The sequence below is a fragment of the Taurulus bubalis genome, assembly GCF_910589615.1.
Source record: "Taurulus bubalis genome assembly, chromosome: 6".
NCBI classification, from domain to species: domain Eukaryota; kingdom Metazoa; phylum Chordata; class Actinopteri; order Perciformes; family Cottidae; genus Taurulus; species Taurulus bubalis.
In genome coordinates this window covers 21430190-21443990 of record NC_136594.1, presented here as the reverse complement: position 1 = coordinate 21443990, position 13801 = coordinate 21430190, and the positions used below count along the sequence as shown (strand labels likewise).

At 47.9% G+C, this 13801-nt stretch overlaps 2 protein-coding genes across 2 annotated transcripts in view; one reads left to right on the top strand and one right to left on the bottom strand.

Annotated features, from left to right (window-relative positions):
• ube2o (ubiquitin-conjugating enzyme E2O) overlaps nucleotides 1-6347 on the bottom strand; it is a gene marked incomplete at both ends in the record, with an annotated part of 33702 nt that extends 27355 nt beyond the window's left edge. Inside the window, one exon of the mRNA XM_079219815.1 lies at nucleotides 5928-6347. Coding sequence (XP_079075941.1) covers nucleotides 5928-6347 — 420 coding nt within the window. The remainder of the gene's footprint in view (nucleotides 1-5927) is intronic.
• A 4926-nt stretch (nucleotides 6348-11273) lies between these two features.
• Nucleotides 11274-13431, top strand: aanat1 (arylalkylamine N-acetyltransferase 1; the record flags this gene model as incomplete). Its single annotated transcript, XM_079220074.1, has 3 exons — nucleotides 11274-11409; nucleotides 11851-12005; nucleotides 13126-13431. 3 exons carry the CDS (start codon nucleotides 11274-11276, stop codon nucleotides 13429-13431), a joined length of 597 nt encoding a protein of 198 aa, XP_079076200.1.
• Between the last annotated feature and the right edge of the window lie 370 nt (nucleotides 13432-13801).

Here is a 13801-nt window from a genome sequence, read left to right as displayed (position 1 = left end):
ACTTACTGTCGCAAGGACAGAGATCTTTATGAAATAATCCTAATATCTGCTCTTGCTACATTTCCATCTGAATTCTACCAAAAGAATCACATAAAACGTATCGGCTTAAATGGGATGAGGCTAAAAACTAAATCAACGGCGAGTCCTTGCAACGTTGGTTGAGATGGCAACAAACAACTCAATCAATCCTCACGCCCTGATCTCCTCGCTGCTGCCGGACAGTGCTGTCTGACTATTGATTCGGACACACGGGAAGGGTGCACAGCTCTATTGAAGAGAGAGCAGATACAGGGCCTTTTACCCACGGAGACCGCAAGGGAATGACAAGCAGACTAATAGCAAACAGTATCTGATATAGAGCTGTAGTTTGGCAAAGTGAAAAAGGACCAAAAACAGGAAGAAAATAAAAGATAGAGAAAGAAGGGAGGAGGCACTAAGGGCAGAAGGACACAGAGAACCGAACATTAGGAGGGAGGGAAATGAGTGTAAACAAGCAGAATATTAAAAAAAGGGAAAGACCGTCACAGAGAGGCAGAGAATATAAGATGGAGACAGAGTGGGAGATGAAGGATGGAGAATACTCGAGAGTAAATCGCGGAGATGAGGAAACTGATGAAAAGTCAGATGGGGGAAGGAAGATGGATAAGGGGAGGAGGAGGCCCGGGTGCGTCGGGGGGAGAAAATGAACGAGGCACAGAGGAGGTGGCAGCCAGCCCAACAAGTGGGGGATCGAGACGGATCCCAGGAGAGAGATGGAAGGAGAGAGGGAACAAGAAAAAGGGAGAGCCAGAAATAGACGGGAGCACAGCAAACACAGCAGAGAGAGAGAGAAAAGAGAAAGAGACAGACTCCCAACTGGGCAGGGCCAATACTGCAGAGGAAAAAGGGGAGGATGAGAAGATGAGGGAGGAAGAGAGAGAGAGAAATAAGAGATGGGAGGAAAGAGGGCTAGTGGGATGGATGCGGCTCGGCAAGTCACTTCAGAGAGTGTGTGTGTGTGTCTGCATGTGTGTGTGTGTGGTCTATGCAGAGAAAGAGAGGATCAAATGAGATCCATTATCTCAGGGCAGGAGCTGGACGACCATCCAGTCAGCAGCCCATTACGTCAACATTCTCCAACACTGGTCTGCTGGGACGCTGAGAGAGGAGAGGAAGGAGGTTAACGCAAAGGGGAGGAGGAGGTGAACGGGAGGAGAGGGAAGGAGTGGGGGAGGGGGAGAAAGCAGGATCAGAAGGAAGGGGGGGGAGGAGATGATGAGGCTCGAAAAAGAGTAACCTAAAAAAGGGTGGGGACTCTGGCCGGTCATGTCAGAGGTCCTGTAAAAACAAGCTGCTGACATCATCCACCAAGCAGTAACAAGAAGTGGTGCCACTGGGAAAATGTTTCGCAGGCTTGGATTTGTCCGACATGATGCTGCAGATGTGTATCCATCGACACAGGCAGCCAACATGGCCTGAAGTCCACCGTCAACGGTGCAAAAACATCCAGGGACAAATAATGGGTCGCGCACATTCAGAGATAAATAAAACACAGAATGAAACTTAAACTAGACCCCAGTGCAAAAATGTATGTCAATGTCTTTCAGCCACTAAAAAGGACTTTCTGGTAAAAGCCCTGTTACTTTAGCCATGAAAACCCTTCCTGTGACCACTCCTGTGGCTGAAGGCCTCCATCAGATCGGACAAAACATTAGCAATGCGGCACCGGAGCTGCTTTTCTTATTCTTGTCCGACAACCATAACTATGGCTGTGCCCTCCATAGCGCTGCTGGTCTCTTGGCAGCGGCCCCGTGGCCCAGATTACACCAACGTCTGCCAGCCTACCGCGAGCACCTGCAGACGGCTCCTGAGCAAACAGCTGAAGGATTGCACAGACAATCAAACCCCTCGTCTTTGGGCGTGAACGAGGCCAACCTGGAGCAGAATCTATGGGTGGCTTGTTGTCATTTGCTAGCTAGATATAGTGGCAATGAAGCGCTACAGGATACAGGCTAATGATACACATTGCTGTTGTAATTAAAGGCCATTGTTATTATTTCGTAAGGTATTCATTTAATGAATTAAGTGCTTGGAGATGCCTGGATAGGAATGAAAACTGTGTCTGTGATCGTGAGCCGGGGAAGATGGGCGAGGCCAGGGGGCGGAGCATCCAGCACCTACAGTGCTCTTCCTTGAGTTTCTATAAGATTTATTATCAGCAGATAAAACTTCAAAATCGGGAAAACAGACCATTCCACTGTGACAAGAGCAATAAAGTCATGTTGAATTGTTTTAGCTCACAGAAGGTTAGATGATAGATGGTTGCAGTTACAATCCGACTGGCTGAGCAGGTGGTGTCGCTAAAACAAGAACCAAAAAAAGGTATCAGCACAATAAAAAGGTAAAGATAAAAGCAACAGCAACTCTAGGAGTCTCCTTGTTCACTTCATAAAGCATTAGCCTCAATAGGTTTTCTTGAAATATATATCTTTTTTTTGTCCATGGCTTCCTGTGTCATTTGTAACTGAATGACTACAAAACGTAGATTTTTATCCCTTTTCTTTAAATCTTAACTGAGACAGCGGGGTCATGGACCCACAAGCAGCCTCGTAGAATATATTAGTCGCCGTAATCTGATGGGGACGGTGTCCAGGAAAGGGCGGCTTTGGGACGGCACCACAGAGCTGCCAACGTGAGGGCATCGCAACAGGATGAAGCCGTGTTGCTGCTCGGCCTCAGACAGCGAGCCAGAGGAGGCTGGCCATTTAAAACGGCTCAGAGAGCAGCAGGTGGGGCTGCTTCAAGGTTTAAAACCCTGCACATTACCACCATCTGATACCTATAACTGTCCTTCCTTTTACATTGATTCAATTTCAGATTTTTTATTTTTACTTCATTTCTAGGTGACGTTTTTAATTCAATAATTTTTTTTTTGTCTCAATCAACTTTACAATTCTTACACCGGCCTCCTCACTTTAATTCGCTCTATTCACCGGGTCTCTCTCTGCAGTACAGTCAGCAGTCAGTCAGTCAGACCTGCTGCGCCCTTCCGGTCACCTGACCACACCTGCCTCCTCCTCGCGCTGTACCTGCTCAAAAGGGCCCAAACGGATCGGCGGCAGCGTGCTGCGTCACCGTACCGTGCGTGCCAGGAGTTACCTTGTTTCAGGGTTTCGAAAAAGCACCGATGAGCGTTCCAGTTACCAAATGAGTGACGGATTCAGGAACATCTTCAGACACGCGGCGCACCGACGTTTCATCCGACGACAGGTACCTGCTGCTGCAGCGCACTTCTGTCCTTGGAGGAAAATTCCAAGGTTGTGCTGCAGTAACGGCGCTCTGTGTGTAACGCAGACCGGCGACCGGGGCGCGTTATTAAGGAGATCATCTCTCCTCGTGAACACGTTGGGTTTAGAATGTGTTACCATGAGTAAAAATTAATAACTAAATGAGAAAAGAAAAAAAACTCACTGAAAATGAGCATCAAAATCATCAGTGAGGATCAAATGTGTTCTGAATTGGGTGCCATGGTAACCAAAGCCCTGCGATGCTCAAAAGTACAGAAAATCCTTCACTACACCGGCTGCATGTTAAAGAACTCTTGGTACCGACACAGAAGTGCGAAACACAAACACGTCAGGCCACAATGTCAAGTTCATCAACAAGCTGTTAATATACTGCGAGTGCACCACACGGGGAAAAGACAAGGGAAGCACTCTGGATGCTCGCTCACCGCCACTTTGGAGCCTTTCAGGTAATGAAAATAAGTCGGCCATGCTGCTGACGGACTTGCGGTGAAACCACAAGCAGCGCGGCAGACGACACCCGAGGTGTCCCTGTTCATACTGGCACCGAGATACGGATCTAAGCCCCCTCTCCTTCCTCTGGAGATACTTATTAAGATGTCATAGGGTGCAAAAGAAATGCGATGTGTGAAGAGTGAAGTAGTGAGCGGCAGACATGTTCCCATTTCAAGGCCGCTGGTGGAACTCCAGTCTGACACACTTTAGCGGCGGCTGATGCAACAAGCTGGCGGCCGAGTCCCTAGGAAGTGACCCTGAGATGGCGCCCCGGATTCAATGTAAAGTACTCAGGATTTACTGCTAACAGCCAATTCACTGACAGTGCAACGTTGTACCATGTTGTGTGCCTGTGTGGGGTTTCTGTGGTCGTTATTTACCTCGTGTCACTGTATGTTCATGAAGAGTCACAGAGCTCACACAGCGTTTTGGCCTCAAGATAAAATATGTTTTGCACGATACAGATGAAAACTGGATTCATATTCTGTTTTTATTGGCCTTTATAGGACAAGAGCGCCAGATTTTACGCACCAGTGATTGCTCCTGAGGGAAAACGTTTTAACCCAAGTGTTGAATAAATACAAGTCAAACTTTTTTGAGGAATATAACCATAAAGATGTCGAACTTTGCATACTGCAGGAAGTAATCATAAATTATTGATTAAACTCGCGCTCACAGGACACACGCAACCAGGAATGAGCCCGCTGAGCCGGGGGGCTTGTGGTGGAGGTAAACCTAGAAAAATCAACAACATAAACAGGACCAGCGCAGAGAAAAATCCACGAGCGCATACTAGACCCTTTGGGGACGCGGCTCGTAACGACGCAGCATGGGCAGTCTATGAGTTGTGTTGTTTCACTGAGCCTTTGTTGTGACACAGGGTTCAATGACACTCACGCCAGAACTTTACTCGTTTAGCACAGGAGACAAAGCGAGGCCCTCAAAAAGGCTTCCTTCTGGTCTCATCCCGGGTCTCTAAAACAAGCTGGTATGAGCCGCTTCCAGGACAGTCCTCTTTTAAACCCTCTGACCCGTTCCCACAAAGCCCAGGAGAAGAGTAGAGAAGCCCTGGAGAATACAGATGATGGGGGATTCATGCACTTTTCCAATTACGTCCATTATTTGGTTGAAGAATACAAAAATGTAAAGAAATGTAACGCTATAACACGGGGTGTGGTGCTAAATGAAACAACAGATGTACTGTGCCTCTAAGTGGGCCGGGGCAATCACCCTAAAAACTTGACACTGCCTTTTGATACGCTCTTAATTATTGATGCCCGTCATGTTCGTTTTGTTGGAGAAGAAATCAAAGTTGCTGAGATTGCACCGGCAAAAGTGCTCCATCTGAAGATCCAAGTACCAAGTACCTCTGGAACAGAGTGAACCCTAAATGGGGCTTTTAACGTCTACAGTCCAGATGTGAGGGTCTTCTTCTGGTTTTACTCTTCCTAAATGAGAGTAATAATTGGTTGGCTGACTAATTCATATAATAATAACAATTAGTTGCATCCCTAGAAAACCTAAGAGAACACAAGACACTACATTGGGACAGGGTGATGAAATTATATGGATCAGGAACTGCAACGAATGATGTAGATTTCATCTTCAAATGTCTAGTTTGGTATTTAGTCACTGAAGTTGACAGGCTGGACTGGTTTGACATGCAGGTGTGTTTCAGGTGAGAAACATGATGGAAAGAAAGCGCTGCTGTTCTTACAGCGTTGGGCGACGCTTGGTCTCTGGCCAAGTCACACCCTGAAGAGGAACTACAAGGAGTCATGGACGAGATACTCGACAGGCTCCTAGCGGGGTCCTGCACCTGCTGAAGGACCTGGACACGCGCACAGACAGAAGGCCGCTACCTGTCCGGCCACGCGTGTGCGTGTGATAACGTTTAGCGGCTGTGTTTAGCCCTTTAGCGCCAAACACCGGCTGCGCGGCATGAGGCGGTGAGCTACATGGCTAGCTAGCGTGTGCGCGTGAACGCCTAGCCAGCTGGAGAGCTAGGTGGTGCGTTTTAGGGAGATGTGTTTAAGTGAACCTCGTCCCCAAAAAATAACCACCATGCAGCTAGAAACGGCGCAGTCCCCACGTCGGGACAAGGGTGTCAACAGTTACCGCGTTAGCTAGCTGGAGACGTTGTGGTACCTTTGTCTCCTTGATGTCCTGCCTCCCTCCTTCAGGGTACCACTGGACGCGGACGAATCCCCGACAGAGAGGCCGACTCGGGCTGTCCACGGCGCTCTCAGTGTCCGAGCCACACGGGACGCGTCCTCCTCCTCCTCCTCCTCCTCCTCCGCCGTCTCTCCCTCCGCCATCGTCGATGTCCGAGTCCGAGTTAAATTCCTCCTCGCCGTGGATCATCCGGACGAGGCCGAACCGGACTGAGCTGCGATACCGCCCGGAGACCAGGTCGTGGGAGAAGAGCAGCCGCTGGGAGCCGTCCGTCGTGGGGGACAGAGCCAGGGATGGAGGCTCCGAGACCGGGCTGGCGAGCGGAGAGAGGCCCGGGCTCAGAGAGGCTTCTGCTGCGTCCGTCGTGGCCGCCGATGCTACGGGCTCCGCCATCGCTGCTGTTGTCAGGGAGTGATGCGAGAGCGCGAGGATGACGGCGGAATGAAAAAAAAAAAAAAGCAACCTGGAAGCGGCGAAGTGCACGTGCTTACGTCGCTACGGAGCGCTGCGTAACGAGCGCAGTGCGCGCGCGTCATCACGCAGTACCCTCGCTCACCACCGAGCGGCGCTGTGAGCCTCAATCTGGGATGCACCTGCTCATGTTTTGGACTTGGTTCTTCAGTGATTATAAATGGCTTTTTATTTGTTTACATATATTCATTTAAAACTAACCACAAACAATGTACGTACATATAATGAAGAGTTGTTAGGTGAGTTCCCTGAACAATTATAAAAATGATCATGTTTTTTAAACAAAATTGATTTGGATTTGTTTTTATTTTATTACATTGAATGTATAGGATCTGTTTTTATATTTCTTATCACTCACACAGTTTTATTTGAATTATTTACCTACTGTGTGTGTGTGTGTGTGTGTGTGTGTGTGTGTGTGTGTGTGTGTGTGTGTGTGTGTGTGTGTGTGTGTGTCCGTCCTACCACTGTACGGTGATATGGACCCTGGAGCTTCTCCAGGGCCAGGTTCACCACCCTTATGTTTTGTGTGAGTGTGTGTGAGAAGAGCTTTGAGGAAAATCCACCCCAAAAAATAATTACAGTTCTTTTCTGCCTTTACAATCATACACGCGGGGGAAAGATAAAAGCAAATACTGATAAAAAGGACTATTCAACGTATCCATGTAGCCTCATTGCATGTTATCCTATATTTATATTTTAGTTGTAGTGGTTTGGTATGTTGCGTATTCTATAGATATTGAGTTGTTATATATTTCTTCTGGTGTTTATGTATCTATCTGTCTTTAAATTATATTGTTTTACTACTCCAGGAATCAAGCTTCAGAGGTGCAGCTGTGGCTGGGCCAAAGTAACTTCCTATGCAGGCCTTAGAATACATCAAGGTCGAAAAAGGTGCTTGAAGGAAGTCGGACAGGGACCTCGCATCGACCACTACTTCTTACGTAGCAAGTCGAGTCAGTCAAGGGAAGTTCAGCAGCAGGACAAAAACCAAAGTCTGCAGGACATCAATCCCCCGGGTCCAGAGGAAGAGGAGCCAAGCACAGCAGGGCCCCTTGAGCCCAGCCTACCTCAGCTCGCAACTGAAACAAAAATTCCAGGGCGAAAGCCACTTATCAAGTGGCCTAAATCCTGTGAGAAAAAGGAGTGGGAAGCAATCATCACAGGCATCAGCAAACTCTTTGAACAAATGAGGGGAACTGCAATTAAAAAGCTGGAGAAGATGGGAGAGCTGATCTATAGCTATGGTACTGAGCGTTTTGGAATCACAGAGAAAGGGAAAAAAAAACATCAACCATCCCAACAAAGTCCAGGAGACAGCAGGAGATTGAGCGACTGGTCAAGGAGAGAAGACAGCTGAAGAAGCGGTGGAGGAAAGCCCCAGAGGAGGAGAAGGAGGGAATAAACCTGCTGCAGGCAGTAATCAAGAACAGGCTGGCAACTTTGAGGAGAGCTGAGAATCTTAGGAGGAGGCGGAAAAGGAAGGAGCATGCAAGATCGAGCTTCTTCAAAAACCCCTTCAAGTTTGTAAAGAGTCTTTTCACGAAAGAGAAGAGCGGCAAACTCATAACAACAAGGAAAGATCTTGAAGCTCATCTGAAAAGAATCCACACTGATAGCCACCGGTGTGAACAGATCACCCTTCCACCGGATATGCCACCAATACATCCCCCAGAACACCAGCTAGACGTATGTCCTCCAAAGTGGAGTGAAGTGGAAAGAACTGTTCGTCGAGCAAGAGCTGCATCCTCTCCTGGGCCCAACGGAGTCCCTTACCGGCTTTATAAAAACGCACCAGATGTGTTACGTTTTCTCTGGAGGCTAATGAAGGTGGTGTGGCAGAAACAAACAATACAAACAGCTTGGCGAAGGGCCGGTGGCGTCCTAATCCCTAAGGAGAAGGACGCTACTGACATCAGCCAGTTTCGCCACATCAGTCTCTTAAACGTTGAAGGCAAGATCTTCTTCAGCGTAGTAGCTCACAGGCTGGCTGTGTACCTAGACAGAAACAAATACATCGACACAACAGTGCAGAAAGCAGGGATTCCAGGCTTTTCTGGTTGCTTGGAGCATACAAACATGATATGGCATCAAATCCAGGCTGCCAAAAAGGAGGGAAGAGATCTCCATGTCGTGTTCTTGGACCTCGCAAACGCCTTTGGTTCTGTTCCTCATGGTCTCTTGTGGACTGCGTTTGACCTGTTCAGCATCCCACAGGCTATCACCACACTTGTCAAATCCTATTTCCAGGACGTCCAGCTATGCCTCACAACTGAGGAGTACACCACAGCATGGCAGCGTTTGGATATAGGGATCCTGGCAGGATGCACCATCTCTCCTCTGGCTTTCACCATGGCAATGGAGGTCATCGTCCGAGCCTCCCGATGGGTAGTAGGAGGTCAGCAGCTCAAAGCTGGTCTTCGTCTCCCTCCCATCAGAGCGTACATGGATGACATGACCACACTCACAACCATGCCATGCACAAGACGACTGTTGAAAAAGCTCCAGGAGAACATTGAGTGGGCCCGGATGAAGATAAAGCCAAGCAAGTCCAGGAGCATATCAGTTATCAAGGGCAAGCTGTCAGAGCAGCGCTTTTTCATCGGCGAAGAACCCATTCCAACAGTGTCCGAGAAGCCAGTGAAGAGTTTGGGGCGCTGGTACGATGCTAACCTCAAGGACAAAGATCAAGTGGACCAACTTAGGCAGGACACAATCTGCGGCCTAGAGAGTATCGACAAGTCCCTACTTCCTGACAGGTTAAAGCTCTGGTGCCTTCAATTCGGTCTCCTACCCCAGCTGATGTGGCCTCTTACCATCTATAAGGTCCCTATCTCAAAGGTTGAAAAACTGGAGAGGTTGATCAGCTCGTTTGCCAGAAAGTGGCTGGGTCTTCCCAGGTGTTTCAGCAACATAGGGCTGTATGGAAGAGGCATTCTGGAGCTGCCTGTGTCCAGTCTTACAGAGGATTTCAAGTGCTCCAAAGTAAGGCTGGAAATGACACTAACAGAATCCCGTGACCCATGTGTAGCCCAAACAGCTCCTACTCTGGCGACCGGGAGGAAATGGAATGCAAGCGCAGCTACGCGGCAGGCAAAGGCAGATCTAAGGCATCGTCACATCGTTGGCCTTGTGCAACAGGGGAGAGGAGGCTTTGGCCTCGGAGAGAGCAGACCATCTTGGTACAAGGCAGCTCCATCTCAGCGCATAGGTCTGGTCGTTGAGGAGGTGCGCCGGCAAGAGCAGGCAACAAGGTGCGCAAAGGCTGTCTCCCAATCGAAACAGGGACAGTGGATGAGGTGGGAGGGAGTTGAGAGAAGGAAGGTCTCTTGGAAGGAGCTGTGGAGTATGGAAGCATTTCACACCAGCTTCATTTTACGAGCAACGTATGATGTCTTGCCATCTCCCAGTAACCTTCACCAATGGTACGGAGAAGACCCAACATGCCCACTCTGCCCGTCTCCAGCAAACCTTAAACACATTCTGGTTGGCTGTAAGACAAGCCTGACTCAATTGACTGACTGTTGACTAAAAATATGTAACAATCAACAGAAACATGAAATTGGGAATTCCACAATTTGTTAAACCGCTATGAATCTCTCAACAGTGGATTCAAACGAATATATATTTGTATATATGGGTTTTATATATTTATACATATATAAATACATATATATACGTATTTATAAATAAATATATGCATTTATATATTATACATAAATAAATATATATTATACATAAATAAATATATATATATAAAAATTCGACATGACTGAGGGCAACATGTTGAGAGTCCTGATAAAACGTTGATCCCGAGACTATTTGAAACCTCTCATATCCTAAAATATAAAATAGCGTGCCTGGTAAAGCTCCGCACACTAAACTCGATGTTTATCTGGAGATGGAGATTACTTTCAGCCTCGTGACCCTCCTGGTGTCCGTCTGTGTTGAATTAAACGGTTTAATTATGATTTAACTGTCAGGTGTTGTTTCGTGTTTAGGAGCTCTCCTGCACACGAAACAACACCTGACAGTAACGCGTTGAGCTCTGCAGCTTCAGCCTCTGTTAACTAAACCTTGTGGGAAAGTTGCGTGAAGTCAGGGAGGACCGTGGCTGTTGCTTCTTGATATTCTTGACGTACACGCGCAGCTTATCCTGAAGAGGTGACAAACAAACTACACGCGCCGTAATCCTCTTACAGATCTGGAAAATAAAACGTGCACAAAAACCATGAGCTCGACTTAAAGGGACAATGGAAAGTTTCCCTCCGGGAAGTCACATGAAGAGTGAGTCGAGTCCTTAAGGTGGCCCGTTAAACAAATCCTCTCACATTAAATGACGCTGACATTAAAGGTTAACCAATCAGAATAGCTCATACCTTTCCAACTCTGTCTCTCACTTTAACACAGGTGAGTGCTGTTACACCTGAGGTTATAATAGCTCGCTAACATGTTGCTGTCAGACCACCAACACATGACCGGTAAAGTAAATCTGCTACAGGTCTGTTGGTGGCATGACTTGGATAATTCTCAACTCACCGATATCCCTCTTGACCCCGACTAAATATGTTTATTGTTCAATTTACTCACAGGGAATTGAGGGGGGGTTTGGTCTTCCAGCTCGCTTCGGGGTTATAAATCAAGCGCTCCTGCGCACCGAGGGTATAAATACTGCGCGCGCGTCGCTCTCCGCTCAGTCTTCGCGCGCTTCTTGTTACGCACGGTCCGAGAGTTTGAGACGAGGAGTTTTTCCATCGCGTTAAAGGCGAGAGCGGCGCAGAAGAAAGACAGTCCCGTTTGCTTTACTTTGAAACATTTTGACAAAGAAAACAACAAAAGCATTAGAGCATGTCCGTGGTGGGCGCAGTGCCGTTCATGCGGCCGCTCCATATGTCGCAGGGCCGCCGACACACGCTGCCGGCCAGCGAGTTCCGCTCCCTCAGCCCGGAGGATGCCATCAGCGTGTTCGAGATTGAGAGAGAAGGTAAGCAGACTCTTCCTGCTTTACTGAATTAGGCCTGCAGCACTTTTCATAGCCGTCTTAGCAAATTCAGGACAGCGCCGTTACGCACACAGGAACGTGTTCCTTCGTTTAATTAAAGGGAAAACGGGAACAATATGCAGCAGCCTCGGCTCAGGTTCTCACCCTCACATAGAAACGTACACTCACTGATAATAACTCTGGGAAGGATAGCCTCCATTACATTTATCTTCTTTTCAATGAACATATTTTACATTGTCATTTTACTCTTTCCAGGTGACATGGGTTCAGGTGTCTTTACCCTGTTATAATATCCCCTGGTGTGATCCATTATCTCCTCATCGCCTTCCCATAATAGTCAGGATAGTTGGAAACTTTTATGTCCACTTCTCCCACATCCAGGTATCTTCATGTCTAATCTCCTCCTCCTCCTCCTCCCCACAGCCTTCATCTCAGTGTCTGGTGAGTGTCCTCTCCACCTGGACGAGGTGCGTCACTTCCTCACCCTGTGCCCTGAGCTGTCTCTTGGCTGGTTCGAGGAGGGACGTCTGGTAGCGTTCGTCATCGGCTCACTGTGGGACCAGGAGAGGCTTACAACGGTAAGACAGAGCGGACGACATCTGGACGGTGATTTACCGTCCAGGGAAATGCAAAACTAAGTAACTAAATTCAAATTAGATTAACAGAAGAGATTTTTTAAAGATTTAAAAAGGCATATTTATAGTGTGATGTCTTTGGGAAATTCAGTGGGCAAGGATAATTGTTCCACAGATCCACTTAAATGTCACTATCCACGTGTGTGTGTGTGTGTGTGTGTGTGTGTGTGTGTGTGTGTGTGTGTGTGTGTGTGTGTGTGTGTGTGTGTGTGTGGGGGGGGGGGGGGGGGGGGGAGTAGCCCAAGTGTCAGCATTATTCCGGCCTCTAATTCAAGTACTAGCGAGATGAAGGGCCCTCAGGAAAATGTGATACATTTAATAATTTTTCTAATCTGAAAATGGTAGACGGGTTCAAAAGAGATATTTCTCACATGCTTGTTCAATATGCATTGCAATGCAGATGTCTGTATCTGCAATCAAGAATAATACGACACGAAAAGTTCAAAAGCATGACATAGAAATATAAAGATAATTGATACAGAACATTATAAATACAGGTAATTAAGCAAAAGAATGTGGTGGATGTTTTCAGTATATACAAATCTTAATGTCACAGTTGTAATGTAAATGTGTGGACGTACTCGAGAGCCAGGGCAGATTCACAGCACGATCAGAGTCCAATGGAGCTCTGAAGACAACGAAACCAATGATGTCAGAGGTCACAGTGTGTCAAGTTCAAATTGAACTCTTTTAAATTCAAAACCAGGTTTTTGACGCATCCTTCAAGCTCCAAAGAGCGTGTGTCAACTTTATTTGCCTTATTTTCCCAAATGTGATTCCGGTGGCCAGCACCAGCACTTTGTTTCCCACAGGAAGAGATGAATTGGAGCTTAAAGCGATAACTTTGCTGAACAGTGGAGTGTCGATAGGATGACAGAACGTGTAACAATAGAGAAGCATCATAAATAAAGTCAGCAGGTTTATCAATTCCAGTTACATAATCTGCACAAGTGAAAAACTATCTGACTCCCAACAGCAGAGCGAGTTAAAACTTTCCATCTGGAGCCCAGCGGGGCATCATTTACCTGTTCTCACACCTCTCCTCTCCCTCTCCGTTTCCCAGGACGCCCTCACCCTCCACAAGCCCCACGGGACCACCGTCCACATCCACGTCCTGGCGGTCCACCGGACCTTCCGCCAGCAGGGCAAAGGCTCCATCCTCATGTGGCGCTACCTGCAGTACCTCCGCTGCCTGCCCTACGTCCGCCGCGCCGTGCTCATGTGCGAAGACTTCCTGGTTCCCTTCTACCGGAAGTCTGGTTTCAAGGTGCAGGGCCCCAGCCAGATCACAGTGGGGCCCCTCGCCTTCGTCGACATGGTGTTCCCGGTCAGGGGCCACGCCTTCATGCGTCGGAACAGCGGCTGTTGAGGACAGAAGGGCCATCTCCCTGGCTTTCAGCGGCAGTGGGACCACTGCCCTCTTGGAGACGTCTGAGCAGCTTTTGTGGCGCGCCGGCGGCCAGCGCAGTGCCGTGAGCGCCACTGTGGGCGAGACCTGTTCGCCAGGCGGCGAGGAGAGCGTTCTGACTGCGAGTCCGCAGACGGCCGAGAACGAAGAGCTGCCATCCAGCTGTCAGAAACCGCTGTTTGGACAAGTGGTCGGAAACTACAAGTGAATTGATCTGTCGTTTAAAAAGCAAACAATAGAGCAGTACTGAATGAATGTAAGCACTTACTTCAAATTGACTTTTATATGAAACTCGTTTAATTTGAAGAATGGATTATCGTATTCAATAGAG